Source organism: Chrysemys picta, chromosome 6, assembly GCF_011386835.1.
Source record: "Chrysemys picta bellii isolate R12L10 chromosome 6, ASM1138683v2, whole genome shotgun sequence".
Lineage (NCBI taxonomy): Eukaryota > Metazoa > Chordata > Testudines > Emydidae > Chrysemys > Chrysemys picta.
This window is the reverse complement of record NC_088796.1, coordinates 118,056,488-118,079,185: the sequence shown is the minus strand read 5'-3', so window position 1 is coordinate 118,079,185 and position 22,698 is coordinate 118,056,488. Positions and strand designations below refer to the sequence as shown.

The following is a 22,698-nucleotide window of genomic DNA, read 5'->3' as shown; positions in this document are numbered from 1 at the left end:
GGGGCTAGGGTGTCCCCACTCCGGGGTACTCTCTCTGCACTGGGCACCTCCCTGACCCACTGATCATTTCATACAATTTAAAGCAAATACAAGTTGTTTAATTAACAATTAATTTTAAAAAAGAATAAGGAAAAATGGGAAAGGTTAAAGGAAACACATCACCCTGCTCTGTGGCAGGGAACATCACAAACAGTGTCTGGAACGTCAGGGCAGGTCACAGGCTGTTCCTTGTAGGTCCCAGGCTCCTTCTCAGGCCCTGGCTGTGCTGCAGAGACGCTGCGGGCTGGACACTTGCTCTGGCGGTGGCCACACACTCTCAGGCTGTAGGTGGCAGGACCCTTCTTCCCAGCGTCGCCCCCGCCCGGTCGGGGTTATGATCCCCCTCCGAGTCTGGCCTGCAAGGCCTCTTGGCTGAGGCGTCTCCCTGTGCTGGGCCCACTGCCCAGGGTCCCCCTCACTCTCCCCAGCTGCTCACCGCACCCAGCTCCGGACTGCTCCAGCCCCAGCTCCAGCTCCACTCAGCCTCAGCACGGCTGCTGCTGCTGCTGCTGCTCTGCCTCCAGCTCCCTGGGCTGCTTCTCTGGCCTCTCTGGCTCTGGTTACTACAGCTCTGCCCCCAGGACAGCTCTGCTCTCTCTGGGCTGTGCTCTGGCTTTGGGCTGCAGCTCTGCTCCCCAGCTCAGCTTGGGCCCCTGCTTAGGGTTACCATATTTCAACAATCAAAAAAGAGGACGGGAGGAGCCCCGCCCTAGCCCCTTCCACTCCCTCCCACTTCCTGCCCCCTCAGAACCCCCAACCCTCCCCCCCACGCCTTGTCTCCTGACTGCCCCCTCCTGGGACCCCTGCCCCTAACTGCCTCCCAGGACTCCACCCCCTACCTAAGCCTCCCTGCTCCTTGTCCCCTGACTGCCCCCTCCTGAGACCCTCCCCACATCCTAACTGGCCCCCTAGGACTCTACCCGCTACCTGTCCCCTGACTGCCCCAACCCTTATCCACACCCCCACCCCAACAGCCCCCCCCCGAACTCCTGACCCATCTAAACCCCTCTGCTCCCTGTCCCCTGACTGCTCCGATCCCTCTCCCCACTCCTGCCCCCAGACAACCCCCCCCCGAACTCCCAAACACCCCCTCGCTCCTTGTCCCCTGACTGCCCCCTCCTGAGACCCCTGCTCCTAACTGCCCTCCAGAACCCCACCCCCTACCTAAGCCTCCCTGTTCCTTGTCCCCTAACTGCCCTCTCCTGAGACCTCCCCACCTGTACCCTGACTGCCCAAAACCTTACACCCCCAACCCCCAGACAGCCCCCCCCAGAACTCCCAAACACCCCCCCGCTCCTTGTCCCCTGACTGCCCCATCCTGGGACCCCTGCTCCTAACTGCCCTCCAGAACCCCACCCCCTACCTAAGCCTCCCTGCCTCTTGTCCCCTGACTGCCCTCTCCTGAGACCTCCCCACCTGTACCCTGACTGCCCAAAACCTTACACCCCCAACCCCCAGACAGCCCCCCCCAGAACTCCTGACCCATCCAACCCTCCCCCCTGCTCCCTGTCTCTTGACTACCCCCCCACTCCCAGAACCTCCCTGCCGCTTCTCTGACCCCCGGCCCCCTTACTGTGCTGCAGAGCAGCGCGCTCGGCAGCGGGGGAGGGGAGCAGGGTCAGAGCTCCAGACTGCCGGAGGCCGAGGCGAACGGCCCGCGATCTGCGAATGCAGGGAGGGGTGGGGGAGAGAGAGGACGGGAGTGGTGTCAAGTTTCAGGGGAGAGGAGGGGGAAGTGAAGGAAGGGCTCTGGCTGCCGGAGCCTGTGCGAGTGGCACGATCCGGCCGGCTGCCCTGTAAGCCCCGCACGCTCTGCATGGGGGGAAGTCCGGACATTGACAAATTCCCCCCGGACGCTATTTTTAGCTCAAAAAAGCCGGACATGTCCGGGGCAATCCGGACGAATGGTAACCCTACCCCTGCTCTCTCCTTAGCTCGGCCCCACTCTGCCTGACTCAGGCCATTCCAGTTCACACGGAGGACGGGACCCCCTGGCCTCCTGACTCCCTGCCCGCTCTGTCAATCAGGCTGATCTGGAGCATTGGCCTCTCCCCATTGTTCCTGGGGACTGTCAGTCTCAGGCTCCTGATTTGCCATCGACCCTTCCCCTTTTAGTGCTGGGAGCTAGCCAACCAAAACACCCCCACTGAGTGTTAGTAAGGGGCAACAGTCCCCTTACATTTGCATGAGGCAAATTAATGGATGGTTCTCTCGAAGTCTACAGACAAGCTGAAACTCTGGCCCTGGGAGGGGTGACCTGCATCCCAGGCACCTCTAAGAGTGCTAACTCCCCCTCCTCTGGGGGCACCAGCAACACTACCTACCTCAGGACTCTGTCAGGAGAAGGAGAGTGCTTCAATCCCAGCGCCTGTGCAGATACACCCCAGCTGCTAGGGTAAGTCTGGGGGGTTCCCCTGGCTGCTACCCCTGCCATTCCAGGGGAGAGGGGAGCTTGCTGCTGCTCCTGGTGGAGTTGGAGGAGAAGATGGCCCCATGCTGCTTCCCCTGCCCTCACCACTCGAAGTGGGGGAGTGGGGGCAGACTGCCAAAACGTGGCTCTGATGGGACATAACATTATACACGGATTATATGAAAAGCAGTACGGGATCCTCCTTCAGGGACCCTGCTCCTGTTACTTTCAATGGCAGCAGGATCAGGCCCTCCCCTCTAGTGGCCCCCACTCTGTAAGAACACAAACAAGCAGATACTAGAGTTCAAATAGGGAACGGATTCAAGAACAGTGCCTGGACTGGGAAGAGAGAATTGCAATTGCTTTTGACACCCTGCTGTAAAAATTCAAAGGGCAGAAGGGTGAATCTAGGTGGGGCTGGTAACAGAAGGGGCAGTGCAGATGGCGCCTATAGCAGAAGGAAGAGGAGTAGGCAGATGCAAATGGCAATGGGTGTGTGTGTGTGTGGGGGGGAGGGGACGGGACACAGTCCTCTAAGCGAAATGGTGACCTTTCACTTTCAGTGTGGATATGGTCTCTCTCTGGAGGCTTTGGCCAATCCTCCCATTTAGTAAAAATACTTCACTCAGACACTCATTTCCATCTGCAGAGCTCCAACACTTCACAGAAGGAGGTTCGGCTCATTCTCCTGGTTTTACAGAGGGGGGTTGCAAAGAGATGAAGGAACCTGCCCCAATCACCCAGCCCTGGAATTCCAGGCTCTATCCGGGCTCTGCCTCCTTTAGATAAAAAAGCGAGAAAGCGAAAAAGATGCTGTGAAAGTGAGCAGACCCGGGAAGTTTAACAGCAAGGGTTGCCATAAACCTGCCGCAAACAAGTGCAATTGGTCTAAAAACCTGTGGAAAAGGCAAGAAATGTCTGGGGAAAGGGTTTGTATCTGTGTGTCATGCCACAGGGCAGAGTTTGTGTCATAAGGCCATGCTGCTGGGTGGAGTTTGAGAAAAAAACAGCATAGGGCATAATCCCCTTCCCCCCCTAAAAATCAGACTCCAGAGACAAGCAGAAAAAAACAACACAGGCCACAACTGCATGAAAACAGCCACCCAACGCCACCAAACAAGCCCAAAGTCCCCATAATAAGCTGACTTTCATCAAATCCAGTGCAATTTCTCATGTGACCTGCAACCAATGGTGTGGTTTGCAAAAAATCGTTGGCTGACCTGTTCTATACTTTCCTTGTATGGAACAGTGGTAACATCGGTTGTTGGGAATATCTTCTAGGATAGCATATCGTCCACAAGATACTGGGATTTTCAAGAGAGTCTAAAGGAGTTTGGCTCCCAGCTCCCCTTCAGTAGGGACCTGGATAGCTTTGAAAATCCCCTGAAGTGCCTCTGAAACCCTTACTGTCAGTGCACAAAGCCGGGAGCCCAGCAGAGCACTCGAGACAAATCCAGCTCGGTCACCGGTAGCAAAGAGCACATGTTGACTTTAATAGAGTTGCACTTGCTTACACACCAGGCCTGAGTTTGGCCCATTCGCTCTTCATACATCTCCAACCAGAGGAGAGGATTTTAAAAACACTGCTAATTGCACCTTCATCTAAAGAATGAAGTTTGGATGTCCTGGATTAGTCTTTCAGAATGAGTATTAATGATTCAATCATTGCACTGGAGTGGAGATCCGCTTCTCTTAACAACCCCAACTCCTACCTCAGGCCATGGAGAGCTGGGAGGAGACACAGGAAGCTGTTGTTAGGCACTAATGAAAGAGCGCAAAGTTGTATTTACAGGTACTAAATAGGGTGCAACTTTATTTACAGTGTAAAGTGCATCACACAGAAGTCATTTAATACACACAACAAGCAGTGACATAAATGACAATACAGTATTTGCAAAAAGATCCTTCCTCTGAGACTATATTATTGTAAAGAGCAAAATATCATTAACTAGAACAGCCTTTGTGCCTTGCCAGCAGCTCTGCTAATGACATGGTTTTTCCGGACTGGTCTTTGAGTCCTGTCTAACTGTTCATCCATGTGAACTTCCAGTGCTAGAGGCAGGCCATGCAGCTCCTCTTAAGCAGTCTCCTACAACACAAAGTGCCTCCATACACAACACTGTTCTACTCCAAAGAGAGCATCAGGGCGAGACAGAATCAGGGCATCACAAGGAGAGAAAGGGCACACACTATACAGACACAGTAGAAAAGATACGGTTTGGTTTTTGTAAAGAGACAAGAACAATATATATATAAATGTGTGTGTATATAAAAAGATAGCTCAGTTTTCTCCATCTACCCACTCCATCTCCTGTAGTTTCTGGGCGGTGTACTGCAAACAGGTCATATGGAACAAAAGGCCTCCAGTAACACTCTGTGTGGGACAGCTAAGGCCCTTTGTTTTCAGTCTTACGTGATTTTTACTGAAAGATTCTTGGGCTTTAAAAAAGCCATTTTTCAGTTTTTACTGATTTTCACCCAAATTTTGGACTCTCAAGAAACCCAATACATGACATTAGGTAGCTGTGTTTATGTTAATACTATGTTTGCCTAAGTGTACATGTTAGGCTGCCTGTTAAAATAAGGTAATGTAGGGGAAGATACACTCGTGTGCAGATGTGTGCTTATTAGAGTACAGTTCATGAAATTAACCACAGCATTAAACTGCTTTTACTTTTCTCTATTTGTTGCTTGTTTTCTATCCCCCCATCCCTCCATATTTACCCACACAATTGTGAAGTTAATTTGTTGCACTGATTTTTATCAGTTTTTAAACATTTGTAATAAACACTGCTAAATTCCCAGGAACATTTTATTTTAAACAAAATAAAAACGGAAAACGAAGAGTTTCGGTGATAGCAAAGAGAAAGGCAAATGAAATGCGTATTGATAAATGGTGGTGATTCATTCCCAAGGACAGTATTTATTGAGAGCATGCGTGCAACTATTTGGTGTAAACCTCTCCAAGACCTAAGTTGCTATGTGATTATTTCTTTGGGGGGAACTATAGTGTAGCACGTTATCATATTTTGATATTTTAGCAGTAATGATTAAATCAAAATTGTAAAGGAAACCCACTGTAGTGGAGTTGGGTGCCACAGTATAGTTGCCCTGTACTATCTCCGCTTGATAGGAGGAGAAGCTCCTTAACTTTTCTAATTGCTTTTGTTCAATTATAGCATGCTACAATCTGAATGGAAATCTCTATCAATTGGTTGCTGTGGTTGCAGGTTGAAGGCTGGAATTTAATTTGCTTTAGAACTGAGATAGGAAAAGAAGAATCCATTTTACAAAATTCCCTCCTTTTCTTCTCCAATCCACTTTTTTTTTTAAATTGGCAGTTGCTACCATTACAGAATCCACTTGTCATTTTTCTCTGCCTCTATAGTTGGCACCACAATAATCAGATGTTTTCCTTTCACTGGTGCCCACAGCAGTTGCACGTACATAATTAACTCCTCTTTGTTTTTGACTACATTTCCCTGGACGCGTTCATAAGGGATACCTAACTATAAAAGGGAAGGGTGGGGAACCATAGTGTGCACACAGAATGGTTTAAGAGTAAATAAAGCTCCATGAGATAAATTATTTCCTTCCTCTTCTTTCCTAATGTTGATACTAATTTTGCTTTATTATGTGAGCATTTTGAACCTAGCGAGCAGAGTGTTTGTAGAAAGGTGTGTCAGGTAAGGTTTCTAAGCCAAATTCTTGTACAGTAACTCCTTTCATACATCAGACGTTCACTCTGTAATGCTAATACCAAACACACTCCACTCCCCAAACATTCCTTTCACCCCCTGCTTTTACTTAGCAATAGGAGAGTATCAGTGTTTTGGATCCCTAGTGAAGGGCATTTTTAGGGCACTCGGGTGCATGTTTCTTATGATGCTAATATGTTCAGCAATAGGGGTGTCTGCGCGACAGACTTTACGTATGACTTGGAATAGCTCACTCCTATGTGGATTGTGCACTTTGTAGTTCTTGGTTGGCAAGGTGTATGTGTGTGTGTGTGTATGTGTGTGAGAGAGACTATTTTTTTGGTTCACTGATGGTTCTGCACACTACAAATATCACCTGTCAATTTCACCTGTTTCCATGGATATGGCTACCGGAGTTGTCTGGCTATTTCATTCTGAGCTACACAACATTCTCCCACCTAGTCTAAACTTGTGACTATTTCACCAGTAAATCTATGGTAAACTTAACACAAACACCCTCTCATTAAAACATTTTCAAAGAAAATTAATTCCTTATGGCAAAAATTATAGGGCTTGATTCTCCTCTTTCACCAGCCTGACACTGGTATAACTCCATTGTAGCAGAGTGCCAGGAGGTTTGAGATTGACTTCAGTCAAACTACACCTAATTCTCATAGGTGTAAGTGAGATCAGGTTCAAAGTATCATGGAATGTTTCACAGCTCAGTTTAGCCAACAGTAACTACTGTCTACCGTCTAACTGCTGAATTACAGTAAGGCTTTGGCAACTAGTACCCAGAATTGCAACATCCTGTTTACTCTTGGTTGGCAGTAAAATGTATTTTAATTAACCAGTTGTATTCAAGGAATGGCAAGGATCAAAATGTACACAAGCTATTTCCTTGCTGGACAGCAGAATTTGTACATTTGTGTGTGCGTAGCAGCATATATTTGTTATATTTTTGTATATGAAAAATACAGATGGTTTCTTTAAAAATGGAAAAGTATAGGAAAAATATATCACAAAGCAAAAACATTTTCAAGGGGGAAAAAAGCACTGGATTTGATTTACAATGAATTAGGTTTCAAGCCCCAGTGGCTATGCTGAAGAAATATTTTCTTAGTATAAAACAGTTCCTCTGCTGTTAAAAGGGATAGAATCCAGCCTTCCTTTTCCTGCATTAACAAACAAAACAAGATTAGTGTTCTATAATATACAGAATGAATCAGCAGGGTGAGGCATATCAAAATGAAAGCAGAAGTGATTAGAGCCAGCAGGACCGTCCGTGGACATTGTGGAGCCCTACGCAGTGCAGGGGACTTGCCCCAGGTGTGTGTGTGTGTGTGTGTGTGTGTGTGTGTGTGAATCCCCAGGTGTCCGTGGGGGGTGGGGAAGGCTGTGCCCAAGGTCTGTGGGGGGCAGGGCAGGAACAGGCTTGGGGGGAAACCACTCCCCAGCACGAGCTGGCAGAGCGGAGCAGGTTGGGGCCAGGTTGCTCCACTTCCTGCCACCCACTGATTGCAGGCTGAGTCTGACTCCGCACTCATGGGTGGCAGGAAGTGGAGTGACCCGGCCCCAGCACGCTCCGCTCTACTCCCCTGGCTCCCAGGCTTGGGGAGCAGGGGGGCCGGGGGGAACCACTCCCCAGCACTCACTAGCGGCCCGACCTCTGCTGCAGTCCCCTGGGCCATAGCTCAGGGGAAGGGGTGGAGTGGGGGCAGGACGGGGGCTGAGCTGGCCGGGAGTTAGGGCTGGCCGCTGGAGCAGCACGCAGCTGCGTAGGGCACCGGGAAATCTGGGGCAATTTGGTGCCCCAAATTTCCTGGTGAGCTACGCAGCTGCGTAGTTTGAGAGCCAAGTGGCTTCAGGGAGCATAGAAAAGATTGACACCTGGCACCATATTGGAAACAATGAAGGAAATCTAGTCCTGGATCCTGATATAAACCTCCAGTCATTCAAATCTCCTCTTAAAAGTCATTTCTTCCAGCTAGCCAACCACTACTAACCTTCTTTTCAGTGTTATCTACTCTGGCTTGTACGTGTCACTGTATCCTTTTAAAACTTAAAACAAGGTCCCGATCCTGCGGTGAGCTACAGATCCTTGAATCTGAATGGAGCTCACTGCAGGGCTGAGGCCAAAGTCTGAAGCTAACAAGATATGAAACAAACAAAACAAATCTCATTATTCTGGTTTTTTAACCTCCTTTGTCCAGGGTTATCAGTTGTGTTATGTCTAATTAAGCATCAACCCTTTAAGCTGTCTGCATGCAGAACCTCCACTGGAGTTGATGGAAGTACCCTGTACTGAGGTCTGGACCCTTAGACTGTAAGCTCACTGGGCCAGGGACCTGTCTTCTTCTGGGTATATAAAGTGCTGCACATATTTATAATCTTTGGTTAATAATAAAAACAGTTCAAACTGGTGACAGGAGAACCTCAAAAGGTTCGAAGTTCTGGTTCAGCTCAGATAAACTCCAAAAGGTTTGGTTGCTAAATCAAAACTTATCAAACCTCTTGGAATCTGCAAAAATCAAGCTGGAAATCTTATGAGAACTGGCTTTGTCATGGGAGTTCTGGCTTTTCTGTTCATGTCCTAGATGGGAATGTCACAGGAACAACCTCTCTTGAGGTTCTGAAAGACAGAACAAGAAGATGGTTCCAGTCCCAGAAAGCTTACAGTCTACGTGAAATAGGCATTAGAGCCAGCCCCATAAAACAAAAGGAGAATATCCAAACAGTGGCCTTTGCCAAATCCAGTGCAGTGAACAAACCATAGACTGTGAGTGGTGGTCTACAATCAACTTAGGCTTGAATAGAGACTGGGAATGGCTGAGCCATTACAAACATTGAATCTATCTCCCCATGTACGTATTCTCACACTTCTTATCAAACTGTCTGTACTGGGCTAGCTTGATTATCACTTCAAAAGTTTTTTTTTTCTCTTACTTAATTGGCCTCTCAGAGTTGGTAAGACAACTCCCACCTGTTCATGCTCTCTGTATGTGTATATATATCTCCTCGATATATGTTCCATTCTATGCCCGATGAAGTGGGCAGTAGCCCATGAAAGCTTATGCTCAAATAAATTTGTTAGTCTCTAAGGTGCCACAAGTACTCCTGTTCTTTTTATAAATACCTTGCAGAGGTAGAGGGCATGCTGCTTACATGCCTCAACGGACCTGCACCAAAAGATGTTCATCTGTACAGAGACTCCTTATTTAACTTTACCTTCCATTTAATTAGATCATTAGAGTCAGACACAAACCTGATGTGAAAGACGGTTTGCCAGCACTTACCTCGTGCAGTCATGTCCAGTCCATGATGAGGGGCAATGGCACCGATTTGGTCGTATACATTTCCCACCATTTAAGCAGGGAGACTGGCACACAGCTGCATTCAAATACACACATGTATACATATGTACTCCAGTAGGATTAGAATAGTTTTCATCTGGGAGATTAAGTTTTGAAAATCCATTTAGCCCTGTATGTATCATTCTGTTAGTCACAGAATGAGCCCAGTAAACCCCACCCAGCCGTTCTGAACCCAATAACCTGGTTCAGATAGAAGTACTACAGCTCTCAGGAGACTTGTGTGCCACAGGCAGAGAACAGGAGGGACCAAGGTGTTCTCAAAACCATAACATTAAAAAAAAAACCCTCAACCCTGAAAATGTGTTTGGATATGACCATTTGCTCTGGAAAGAATAAGCTGAGAAGTGGATCTTTGTTAAGTGTGAATCAACCCTCTTTGCTATTTTTGCTAGCTGCTGTGATATGCATAGCAGCAGGAAACATTCAATGAAATATTTTATGTTGACTTTAAAACATGCGTTACTGCTCCAAGCTCAGGCAAGCAAAGTGGAATGCAAATATAAGCAGTAGGAGGAGTTAACGTAGCACATCAAAGAGATCAATAGGAAAGAAGGCCTCATTTTCAGAGATGAAACATGGATGTTTGCTCGGAAGAAGAGACACAAACAATGCCCAGAACTGTGTGCAGAAAAGCAAAAACTCAACATGGTTGCAAGGGGGGAAATATACCAGATGAAAAGGAGAACATGATGACAAAAGAGCCACTTAAAAACTAACTTCTGAGGAGGAGTAATTCTCGATAAAGTAACAGCTGAACATGGAAACAGAGGAGAAGCAGAGAATGACGACAGCTTCCTGACAGAAACTTCACAGCCATGAGGAGTGCGTAAGTGAACTACACAGGGCACTTCAAGTCGTGAAGAAACACCAACCCCATTTGGTAGAGTCGGGACAGCATGAAGCAGCTGCAGTTACTCTGCTGTGTCAGCCAAATGGACATCAGGCAAACAGAGAGAAAAAGACAAAGCCCCAAGTCTTCCTGTCAACCCTGAGTCCATGAGACGAAGTGCGATATGATTACTAGGACAGACTAGAAGACACATTTAATGAGCTTCATAATGGAAGATGTTATAGCACAGGACAGTTGAAAAATGTAAAGTCGCTTAAGCAGATGATACAGTCTTGGTGAGGAAAAGCAAAACATAGCGAATGAGACAGCCGCTGTTGCCAATACTTAGGCACCGAGAATGCACCACTATCCAGAAACGGATTAAAAAATGGAGCCAGAGAAGACAGAAAGGGGAGCACTTAGCAGGAATCGGCAAAAGCAGCTGGTGTTACACTACCCCAATCCATTTAAAGGGAGGGATGGGGGGCAATACAGCACCAAAATTATGTCAGGTGGTTACAGAAACGGACCATTCTCTGCACATTAAATATAATTAATTACGTCACGCTGAAAACTACTTTAGATTCTTTAAAAAAAAATCCATGTAACTGTATTTAATTCTCTCTTTATCCATAGCACAGGTACAGTCAGGGCAGCAGTGGTACAAACCTCCCCACACCTGACCTCACGTCACCAATGTGCCTCAAAAAACTCCAACCTTCACAGACTGACTGAAAAGTGAGAGGCGAGTTCTGTATCTCCATAACTAATCTAATGTTGGCCTTTCTGCTGAAAATGCCAATGAGGATGCCAGTTTTGATGATGGATTTTGTGATGGGCAGACCTGTCCACTAGAAATAACATATGGGTTGCGGAACAACCATTAGGTGATAATAATTCTGGGTTATTTCCAATCTGGCATGGTTTCAAATGGCTTAAGAGAAATGCTGTGTATCCTGTCTCCAATCTCCTAGGTCATCCAGACATAACAGCAATAATTCCTATGGTGCTTTGTAAAATATCAGAGGGAACGTTACTGCATACTGTAGTACTCAAATCTCTTCAGAAAAGATTACATTTTTTTTACTCTTAGATTTGTTTAAAAATTTTACTTTCGCAACTTGATTTTCAGAAGAATGCTTAGGCCTGCGGCATATCACATGGCATCTCCCTCATATTTGCTGACCCGCTATATTTATTAATTAATGGCAAAACACTGACTCTGACTTACACCAGCGTAAATTAGAGTAATGCTACTGAAGTCAGTCCAATTAACTGGTGTAAAGAGCTATATGGGGGCAGAATCAGGCCCTATACTCAGTGCCACACTTAAGATTCCATTTAAAAACAGTTTATAAAGGGTAAATTCATGATTAATGCATCTTTTATTAAAGGGCTAGCTGGGTGTTATCAAGCCCAACAGGTTACTTATAACCTTTAGCTAATGATATTATAAACGTCTATAACACATTCTGCTCATGTCTGCAATGTGTTCATGACAGCTCTCATTTATTAAGCTTGGATTTGTAAATAGAACCTTAATATAAAGTGTGATCAACGTGGCTATAGAAACAGGGCCTGATTCTTCTTTCACTTACACCATTGGGTAACTCCACTCAAGTCTGTAATTCTAATTCACACCAGTGGGAGGGGATCGTCAGACCCGCAATTCTTTAAAGTATTTCAAACGTAGCAGTGCAGCTCAGTGAGTCCAAGGCATAGATTCCCCCCTTCCCTCCCCCGATCTATTTGGAGGTTTAAAAATAGGGCCACTACTCTGTCCTTTGGATTGTCTAAACTAGATACCATGGCTGGGATTCTGGCTAGCCCTGCATGGGCACAAGCGAGGAGAGAAGGTGCAGGCAATGCTTCCCTCCTCTTGCACACGCGCACAGGGCAGCCAGAATGGCAGCGCAGGGGAGAGTGAGCAAGACCTGAGCTGCTGCACTCTAGAAGTACTCCAGAAGGCAAAGCTGTGGATATGGTCTGGTCCCAATACCATCCAAGCACCTCATTAGTGGCACGAGCTGAGGGGAGCTCATGCTACAGCATTTTAAGGAGTTCAGTCATAGAGGCTTATGCATATTGCTCCTCTTGGAAGGACTCTGCCCTAAGCACCTAGCACACTGTTTGCATAATGCATAATAATTCTGTCTGCCTCTCTCCTCTGCCTTCCGAAGACAGAATGCCTCTGGCAACTGGTGTGTGGGTGCTGGACCTCTGCAGAGCACCGCTCACTAGCACAGCCAGAACACTGCTAAACATACCTTGCCCCACATACAGAACACGTAGTTAACACGGCTTACACTGAGAGCTAGGGATGGATGAAGGAATAAACAAACAATGAGCAATAAGTATTGAAGGTCTGAGCTCTCTACTGATGTACTGTACACAAGGCACAAACTGCATCACTTGAGTTTAGACTGTCTAACATACTAAGACGTCCATCTCTTTTCCCCCTGCCTCTTCTCCATGCCGTCAGCAGTCACCCACAAGTGACTACTGAAAACTAAGTAACATGAAGGTCTTTAAAGGACAGGTTCAAATTCTGCTCATATTTATTTGTGCTAGGTACCGTTTTCCTCACAAATTAACACGGGACAGTGGGATAAATCAAAGTGACAAACACAAATGCAAAGGTTGGTGTTCACACAAATGTCTCAGAGAAAAGAGATGTGGAACACCTGCAGTCCCACTGAAGTCAGTGTGAACTGCGGATGCTCAGCAACTCTTACGCTCCGGCAATAATTCAGACGCATGCTTTCTGCTCAGTCCTTGGTCGGGTGATATGGTAATATTCCTTTCCTTGGAAATGGGCAGTGGGAATCCTCTCTTCTATCTGCAGGTCCTTAACAGAAAGCTCCCTTGATAATGGGAGCAGGCTGCTTTGCAGACTAATCAAGAACAAGATTATTCTGAAAATGGCCTGCAGCAGTGGAGATCAAATCCTCCAGGAATATTAAATAATTTTTTTTTCTGAGCCAGTCAGTAGTTACCACAGAGCCCTGTGAAATGCCTCTATATTGCCTTGCTTGGTGCTGATAACAACAAACGCTGGAAAAGGAAACATAGGTGAGTAAAAGTAGTTTTACCCGTATGACAGCGCGATCCAGTCCACCCAGCTGGGCAATCACATTGGTAGGGGGCCACACAGCGACCTCCGTTCAGACAAGGCAGGATGCATATTGCTAAGAAAAAATAAAGGGAGAGGAAGGACAAAGAAGAAAAACATTAGCACCACGGAAGGAGAGAGGGACGTTGAGAAGAGCCGAACAAAACCTTTGTTCCACCAAAAGCTCAGCTCATTAATTGTTTTCTGCCCACTATCAGGAGTGTTGCGTGGGGTCTGTTTACAAGGAGAATAAAACTCATCCATAGGCAGCAAATCTGCATTTGGCCTAACAATGGGGAGTAAATAATTTCAGCTTCAAATACATCAGACCTATACTGGGCCTTTCTCATCCCGCCCCTACTGCAGCCTGCATTGGTGCACTGGGCATGAGAGGCTGAACATAGAGTCAAAGAAATGTAGGACTGGAAGGGACCTCAGTAGGTCATCCCATCCAGTCCCCTGCGCTGAGGCAGGACTAAGTAAAAAGCAACAGAGGGTCCTGTGGCACCTTTGAGACTAACAGAAGTACTGGGAGCATAAGCTTTCGTGGGTAAGAACCTCACTTCTTCAGATGCAAATAATGGAAATCTCCAGAGGCAGGTATATATCAGTGTGGAGATGACGAGGTTAGTTCAATCAGGGAGGGTGAGGTGCTCTGCTAGCAGTTGAGGTGTGAACACCAAGGGAGGAGAAACTGTTTCTGTAGTTGGATAGCCATTCACAGTCTTTGTTTAATCCTGATCTGATGGTGTCAAATTTGCAAATGAACTGGAGCTCAGCAGTTTCTCGTTGGAGTCTGGTCCTGAAGTTTTTTTGCTGTAAGATGGCTACCTTTACTTCTGCTATTGTGGCTCTAAGGGTATGTTGATTTGTTCCTGTGTTAGTGTAGGGAGTGTCCTGAGTAGATGGTGCAGTTTCTGGACCTACTGGACCTAACCAGATCAGCTACAGCATCACCGGCTCATTCACCTGCACGTCCACCAATGTTATATATGCCATCATATGCCAGCAATGCCCCTCTGCTATGTACATTGGCCAAACTGGACAGTCACTACGCAAGAGGATAAATGGACACAAGTCAGATATCAGGAATGGCAATATACAAAAACCTGTAGGAGAACACTTCAACCTCCCTGGCCACACAATAGCAGATGTAAAGGTAGCCATCTTACAGCAAAAAAACTTCAGGACCAGACTCCAACGAGAAACTGCTGAGCTCCAGTTCATTTGCAAATTTGACACCATCAGATCAGGATTAAACAAAGACTGTGAATGGCTATCCAACTACAGAAACAGTTTCTCCTCCCTTGGTGTTCACACCTCAACTGCTAGCAGAGCACCTCACCCTCCCTGATTGAACTAACCTCGTCATCTCCACACTGATATATACCTGCCTCTGGAGATTTCCATTACTTGCATCTGAAGAAGTGAGGTTCTTACCCACGAAAGCTTATGCTCCCAGTACTTCTGTTAGTCTCAAAGGTGCCACAGGACCCTCTGTTGCTTTTTACAGATTCAGACTAACACGGCTACCCCTCTGATGCAGGACTAAGTGTTATCTAGACCATCCCTGACAGGTGTTTGTCTAACCCAGGGGTGGGCAAACTTTTTGGCCCGAGGGCCACATCTCGGTATGGAAATTGTATGGAGGGCCGGCTGGGGCAGGGGATTGCGGTGCATGGACGGGGGTGAGGCTCCGGCTGGGGTTGCAGACTCTGGGGTGGGGCTGGGGATGAGGGGTTTGGGGTGCAGGAGGGTGCTCCAGGCTGGGATCCCGGCCAATGGGAGCTGCAGAGCCGGGGCTTGTGGTGGGGGCAGCGTGCAGAGTCCCCTGGCTGCCCCTGCTTCCGGAGCCGTGCGGAGACCCCGCTCCCCGGCTGGAGCACCGGAGCAGGGAAAGCTCCTAACCCAGCTCCCCGGCGGGAACTTGAGGGCTGGATTAAAAGGTCTGACGGGCCGGTTGCGGCCCGCGGGCCGTAGTTTGCCCACCCGTGGTCTAACCTGTTCTTAAAAACCTCCAGTGATGGGGATTCCACAGCCTCCCTAGGCCATTTATTCCAGGGCTTAACTGCCCTTACTGTTAGGAAGTTTTCCCTAATGCCTAGGGTGACCAGATGTCCTGATTTTATAGGGACAGTCCTGATTTTGGGGTCTTTTTCTCACATAGGCACCTATTACCCCCCACCTCCTGTCCCGATTTTTGACACTTGCTGTCTGGTCAGCCTACTAATGCCTAAGCTAAATCTCCCTTGTTGTAATTTAAGCCCATCGCTTCTTGTTCTGTCCTCAGTGGATAAGCTGAACAATTTATCATGCTTCTCTTTATGTACCTTTCACATACTTGGAGACTGTTATGTACAAGGGGAAGTGCAGAGAAAATGAGAGTGAAGGAGGAAGAGAAAAGGAGAAGGAAAAAACCAGAAGTAACAGTGGATACATGAGAACAACAGATAGAGAGTGCTTTATGGAAAAACCTTTTGGCGATCAAGAGACACTGTATCTGCACCTAGATACCATGGTGATAAGAAATAGACGATCGATCTATCATTGATCATCTGTCCATTATCTTTTGATAGATAGGTTGATAGAAAGATACTGTCTGATATTATATCTATATACATATATCTACCTCCATATGCAAGGGAAATTGTGGAAAATAATATGTACTTGTAACTACATACATATTAATAAAATATCCACAATACAAACTCCAAACCATAAAACAACCTGAAACCCCCCATTTGGTTCAAGGGGAGTATGCTCTGACAGCTGCCTGTGTGGTTTAAATCTCAGTTTGCTTGCTAATATCACAAGAGCAATATGAATGTTAGCAGAAGCAATTCAGGATGATGACTTTTAGCCAAAACTGGTTTAAAATGTTTGTTGCGGTTGTCCAAATAAGACACAGCAGTGAGATGTATTTTAATGACAAATAGTCTGAATCCTTGGAGTGTGCATTAAAAACCGGTCTGGATTCCCTGCACCCCTACTGTAAGCAAGTCTGCTGCTGTTGTGTTAACTTTTCACTCACACCACCAAGCACTTACTCACATGAGTAATCCCATTACAATCCTCACGCGAGTGCTCACCAAGAGGGATAAAGACCATAATCAGGCCCCAAAATAAAGTCCTGCTCTGCAGACCCCTTGAGTAGGAGAGCTCTGCAAAATGTCCCTGACAATTGGAATTTCTGTGTCCTAACTGGGTGAAGATTGAAACTCAGCAAACGCTGGTCAGAGATTTTATGAAAAGAAAGATTTAAGGCACATTTTAAGAGGTTCACAGGCGATGCATGTTTATGGGCACTGGAGGGGAAAGCTGATGGCAGAAGGACACGAGGCAGCAAAAGATCTTGGATGGACGATGGGGATTAAAAGGACTAGTGATCCTTTAAATTTAATTTAAAAGAGATTAGCAGAAGTTTGTGGAGAATGGACTACCATGCTTGCAAACCTCCACTAATGGAGATGCCACAAGAGAAGAAGAACTGGGTGAAACCCAGTGGGCTTGGCTGCTGTAAGGCTTCTCAGTTGGATCAGACGACGACCCCAGTGAAACTCTGTGGTGGGCACTTAATCAGAACACATTGAAATGAATAGGTCAAATTCAGTTATTCTTCAGCTTCGGTGGCATTTTCAACTGGGTTTCTTTCATCCCTGAAGAGGGAGCCACGTGCCCTATCTGGGGACTGAGAAGTCTGATCCCATGTCCTTTACTGCACAGCAGAGGCAAAGCCAAAAATAGGCACGAGAAGGAATGGGACTTCCATGCTGCCATTGGATTACTCTTTTGTTTATACTGTTAAATTAGGGTCCCTCCACATTTCTCAGGGCAGCAGAGCTAGTCTCAGGAGGCAGAGCCAGTCACACTATAAGCTTCCCCACCCCCCCAGCCCCGCCCCTTGAGTCAAATGCACCATGAAATATTAGGTGACTGAATCCTGTCAGAGTTTTGTAACCTCAGCTGAAGCCTGACCGTGAGAGGTTGCTCAGCACTGGCATCTGCTGCTGAAGCGGAGGGGAGGTGCAGGTACTCAGTACCAATCAAGATTAGGTCCTTATGTATTAATTATTGACTCTCTTTATATGGGAAACAATGCCACAAAATGAAGTAGGATGGTTTAAAACCCATTGTATGTGACTCTCCATTCAGTTACCGTCTTTGCATAAACAAGAGAGAGAGCGCATGTATGTGTAGGAACTCTAATGTAACTAGTCAGCTGTCCGTTCCTTTGAGTATACAGGGAGACGGGCTAGGAATTGGGATGGCAGATCAAAATGACCAGGAGCCTAACATTAGTCTTCCAAAGCTGAGGACTAGGCTAAGCGTTGTTGTTACCAGGAAGGTAAGGAAATCAGTTATGACGTTTCATCGATTTTGCAAGGTGCTGGGCACATTCACCTCACCCTGAACCTCTGGAGTAGGGGAAGTGTGTGTGTGAAGGAAGGGACACAGAGATTGCAAAAGAGAGACTATGTAAAGGCACTATTCAGCTGGAGTTTGTAACACCGAAGGCCAAACCATTTGTTTGCCAAATTTCTTCTCCTCACTTTCATGGAGCCAATTCGGTGTGGCACAGCCCAGGCCCAGACTTAGCAGCAGCAGCTGCAGGAAGGAAGTGGATTTAATAGATTGTTTTTAAACATGATGTACAGGCCACGACAAACAATATTAATACTTTAATCAAATTCAGCTTTGTTAACTGTAAAGGGATCTGCCATTCTTTTCCATGGGTCTCTACTCACATGCAACACTCCTAAGTACAGTGACAAGAATAGCTAGAGATGGTCCCAAGCAGCATGACTCAGATTGGGATTTCAAAACCCTGATGTCGGAGGACGTTTTCCCTGGTTCAGGTTCATCTCTGAGTACTAACTATAGAAGGAAATATTTGCCTTTCTATCTATCCAGATATCTCTATATTCATGGGCTCCAGAAGTGCAGTATAACCCACATTAATGTGTTTATCCTCACAACACCCCTGTGAGGTCAAGCCGTGCTATTATCCCCATTTTACAGATGGGGTACTGAGGCACAGAGAGACTAAGGCCCAGATTCACAAAGGTATTAGGCTTCCAACTTCTACTGATTTTAATGGAAGTTAGGAACCTAAATACTTTTGTGGATGTGGGCCTTAACGACTTTCCCAAGGTCACACAGGGCGTGTGTGGCAGATCCCAGATTCGAACCCAGCCCAGTCCAGCCCCTTACTCACAAAATGATCCTTTGTACCTAGAGGGGAAATCCAGCACCAGCTCCCATAGGCACAGAGCATGGCAGGCTGCAGAAAGTCAGGAGGGGCTGTGGGTGGGGAAGGTGCCAGAGGGACATCACTGTATTACCTGACCACTAACATCTAGCTATGCAAACTACTCGATACATTTTGTAAGTATATTAGTAAATAAAGATGTGCGCACAACCCATAGCATAAATCTCAGTCTTTTACTGCTGTAACTCTAGCTCTTCCCACAACACACCCACTACTCCTGGGGTTTACTGCTATCCCATACTGAGTCATGTTGAAATGAGCCTGTAAACCTCCTAGGGCAGTGGCCTGTCTGTTTTATGTGTCTGTATAGCACCATGCACTCTCTATGACCCTGTATAAATAATAATTATGGGCAAAGTTTTAAAATCCCTATGTAGCTTTTATTCAATATTGTATTTGGGCAAAACTCTCATAGAGTCGCTAGGAATTATGCCTCATTGAGGACTGAGTAACACAGGCACCAAATCCGTGGGTGCTCTGGGGCTGGAGCACCCACAGGGAAAAAATGGTGGGTGCTGAGCACCCACTGGCAGCCCCCTATCAGCCTCTCCCTCCCTCCCTGTGCCTCCTGCGATCAGCTGTTTTGTGGCTGCAAGAGGTTCTGGGGGAGGCGAAATGGGGTGGGAAGAGGTGGGGCAAGGTGGGGTGGGGATGGGGGAATGGGTGGAGTGGGGGGCAGGGCCTGGGGCAGAGCCGGGGATCGGATTGGAAAGTCAGCGCCTGTGCTGAGTAATGTGGCCTTGTAAGAGTCTCCATGGCCATTCGATACTTAGTCTCTCTGCTGAGACTGCCAACAAACATGACAATTAATGGTGCGGTTCCCGGTTACATCTAATCACAAACAGGGATTTCAGCTATAGCCAACCAATACTAGAACCGAACCAGAGTTCAAAAGGTGAAAGCCTGTTCAGATGCCCCAAGCTGTTTAGTCTCCAGGATGATGTGCAATTAAATTCCTAGGAACCGAAAAGTGTTTTTCTTAAAACAGGTCCAACTTTTAAGTCCTAAGCCAAACTTTTCCTCACAGGATGTGGACAAAACTGAGTGCGTTACAGATTTTTATCTACTTCACCTCTGCCAGGCACAGCTTCTGTGACTGACTGACTAAGGGAGACACTTGTCCATCTTTCTGACAGAAGGGAATGTGCCACACTGCACTTGCTGGGTAAGGGAGAGATTGGGGAATAACAACATTTGTGAGAAGGAAGGCATGGAAAATCCCATGTGTTTGCTAGCCTAGGCAGTGTGGCCAGGATATCCTGTTCAAGAGGAGTGGAGCAAAGAGAGGAGACGTGATTGACTTCTTTCTTTCAACCAGTGCCAGCTTTCCATTGCCTACTGCAGACATAAATAAAGGAGGCATAGCTCCACTGCCTCGTGTAGTCATTTACACCTAATTAAAATCAGAGCAAACTGGGTTTTTGCTGCAACCCAATCAGAATGGCAGAATTTTAAACCTATTTTTCACAGGTGTATATGACTACACCAGCTGCAAGATACTGAAGAATTAGGTCCAAAATTTCCTCCAGTGACAAGATGAACTTTCATGACCTAGGGGCTGATCTGGACAGGTGCTGGGCCCTCACAACTTCAAAGAACTCAGTTAGAGTTGTGGTTGCTAAGTAACTGTCAGTATATTAGGGCTTGTTTGCACGCAGACTTGCGTTGGTTTAATGTCATAACCAATGTAGTTAAACTGGTGCAAAAGGTTATGTGGACATACTTATTTTGGTTTGGACCAGGCATATTTCCCTTTACTAGGAAGGTTTAAATTAAACTGAAATAAGACCTTCTGGAACCAGAACCAGAGACTGTGCACATAGGGCTTTCCATTGGTTCAACTAAACCAGTGCACGTTTGTGTGTAGATCTGTCCTCCGGATCTACATTAGCACTATGCTGTTTTCTGTTTGGAACACTTTTATTCCACACGACCGAGCAAGATCATTTGGCTATTAGGAAGCACTATTTCACAGTGGTGAAGCACTGGAATGGGTTACCTAGGGAGATGGTGGAATCTCCATTCCTAGAGGTTTTTAAGGCCCAGCTTGACAAAGCCCTGGCTGGGATGATTTAGTTGGTGTTGGTCCTGCTTTGAGCAGGGGGTTGGACTAGATGACCTCCTGAGGTCTCTTCCAACCCTAATCTTCTATGATTCTATGTCCTCTGTTGCAGTCCATATCTAATTTGCTAAACAGAATAGGTTATGGCCTTTGCCATTTTGAAACTTTAAGTCAATAATTGTCCAGCACATCCATTGTGACATCCTGTAAATCCACATCTCTTATCTACTGCATATCTTCAAGCTACATTGTGAGATGATGTACATACGCTCTTCGCAGAGACGGCCCATCCAGCCTTCTGGACAGGAGCATGCGTTTGGTCGCTCACAGACTCCGCCGTTCTGACACGGGAATCGACAAATGGCTGGAAAATAATAACACAATCCAGTCAAGACATGGGTCAGTTAATATTCAGAAAGTGTTCTGCCCAGAGCTCTGCATCTTACCCAGTCCTTGTTATTAAGACAAATGAATTCAGCAAAACTCAAAGACAAGCTTTGCCTTGATTGCAGAGTATGTAGTGTGCTTGTGTGTGTATAATACTGCCCTCTAATGGATGACTTGCTCAAGTTATTAATGACTGCAATTATTTTAAATTATTATATTTATACTGAGGTGTTCAACCAACCAGCCTTGCAAAATTTTACTTGCTCAATTGTCTGGGTCAAATATGATTTTTGAAAGGTGAATAAAATATTTTTTTCTACTGTCATTATCATGGTAAGAATGGGCGAGTAATTTTTTTGCCGAAGCTGGTAATTTTTTTTGACAATTTTGCAAGATGTCTCTCACTTGAATTTTCCTTCTTGTTTCATAAAACAAAAACCAAATACTGTAGTTCCCCATCCCCTCACTCCTGTAAAAAAAATTAAGTCCAAGACATGGGGAAAGATAAAATCAAGTTTCCTTTCCTCAGTCTTGGCATAAAAACAAGGCAAAGCTGTCAGGTATAATCTACCTTCTGTCATTAAAATAAGAGAAAACAGAATAGCAGCATCAATGATTTATTGCATTAACACCACAAAAGACTGAAGAGTACTTTGTGATAATCTGTGGTAACACTGTACTATGTATCTGTTTATTTACAAACACCGCGGTTTGCAAAACTGTGGAACAAAGTAAATATAAGTCACTTAGACGGTAAGTTCTCCAGGGCAGAGACTGTTTTTATCATGTGTGTGAACAGTGCATACCATAGTGGGGCCCCAATCTTAGATCAAGGCCTCTGGGTATTACTACAATACAAATAAAGAATCACAAGACATTTTAATTAGTGGCAATTATAAACACACAATGAATTGTAAATGTCTCTCTTATTTAACAGTTATTAGGGCAAGTGAAATGTAGGTTTAGGGTTGAGAGAGCCCCAGATCTGGTTCATTAGTAGTCTAAATATGATGAACCTTAAAATACTTATAAGTTGCATGTTTGAACCAATCCAAAACTACCAGTGAAATAGCCACGTTTAACTAGATTTTGCTGCAAGTTTTACAGTTTCAATGTGAAATCATAGCTTGGATTCACAGGTGTGGAAACTAGGGGTGCTGCTGCACCCCCTGGCTTGAAGTGGTTTCTATTTTATGCAGGGTTTACAGTTTGGTTCAATGGCTCTCAGCACCCCCACTACACAAATTGTTCCAGCCCCCCTGTTTGGATTCCCCTGAAACTGGGCCGAAGGTTGTAAAGCTTTTGAGTCAAAGCCTGAACTGCCTGTTGCATTTCTGAAGAAACCTGAATCAGAGTTTTGCATAGTCTGGGATCTCGTAATACACAGCTGTAGTTCTAAGAAAGTGAACACCACCACAGTGATTCACCACTATGTGTATATTATTGTCAAATAATAGGCAACCTCGTTTTTCTGAATACTAGTTAAGTTATAGTACTATTACGAGGAAGCTTAAACAA

At 46.0% G+C, this 22,698-nt stretch overlaps 1 protein-coding gene across 1 annotated transcript in view; it reads right to left on the bottom strand.

Moving 5' to 3' along the window:
• Nucleotides 1-4,234: 4,234 nt before the first annotated feature.
• The window catches only part of SVEP1 (sushi, von Willebrand factor type A, EGF and pentraxin domain containing 1), a 169,625-nt gene continuing 151,161 nt past the window's right edge, over nt 4,235-22,698 (bottom strand). The window contains exons 47-50 of the mRNA XM_065549724.1: nt 21,062-21,157; nt 13,443-13,538; nt 9,444-9,537; nt 4,235-7,322 (exon numbers count right to left, since the gene is read on the bottom strand). Coding sequence (XP_065405796.1) covers nt 7,292-7,322; nt 9,444-9,537; nt 13,443-13,538; nt 21,062-21,157 — 317 coding nt within the window. The 3' untranslated portion in view covers nt 4,235-7,291. The remainder of the gene's footprint in view (nt 7,323-9,443; nt 9,538-13,442; nt 13,539-21,061; nt 21,158-22,698) is intronic.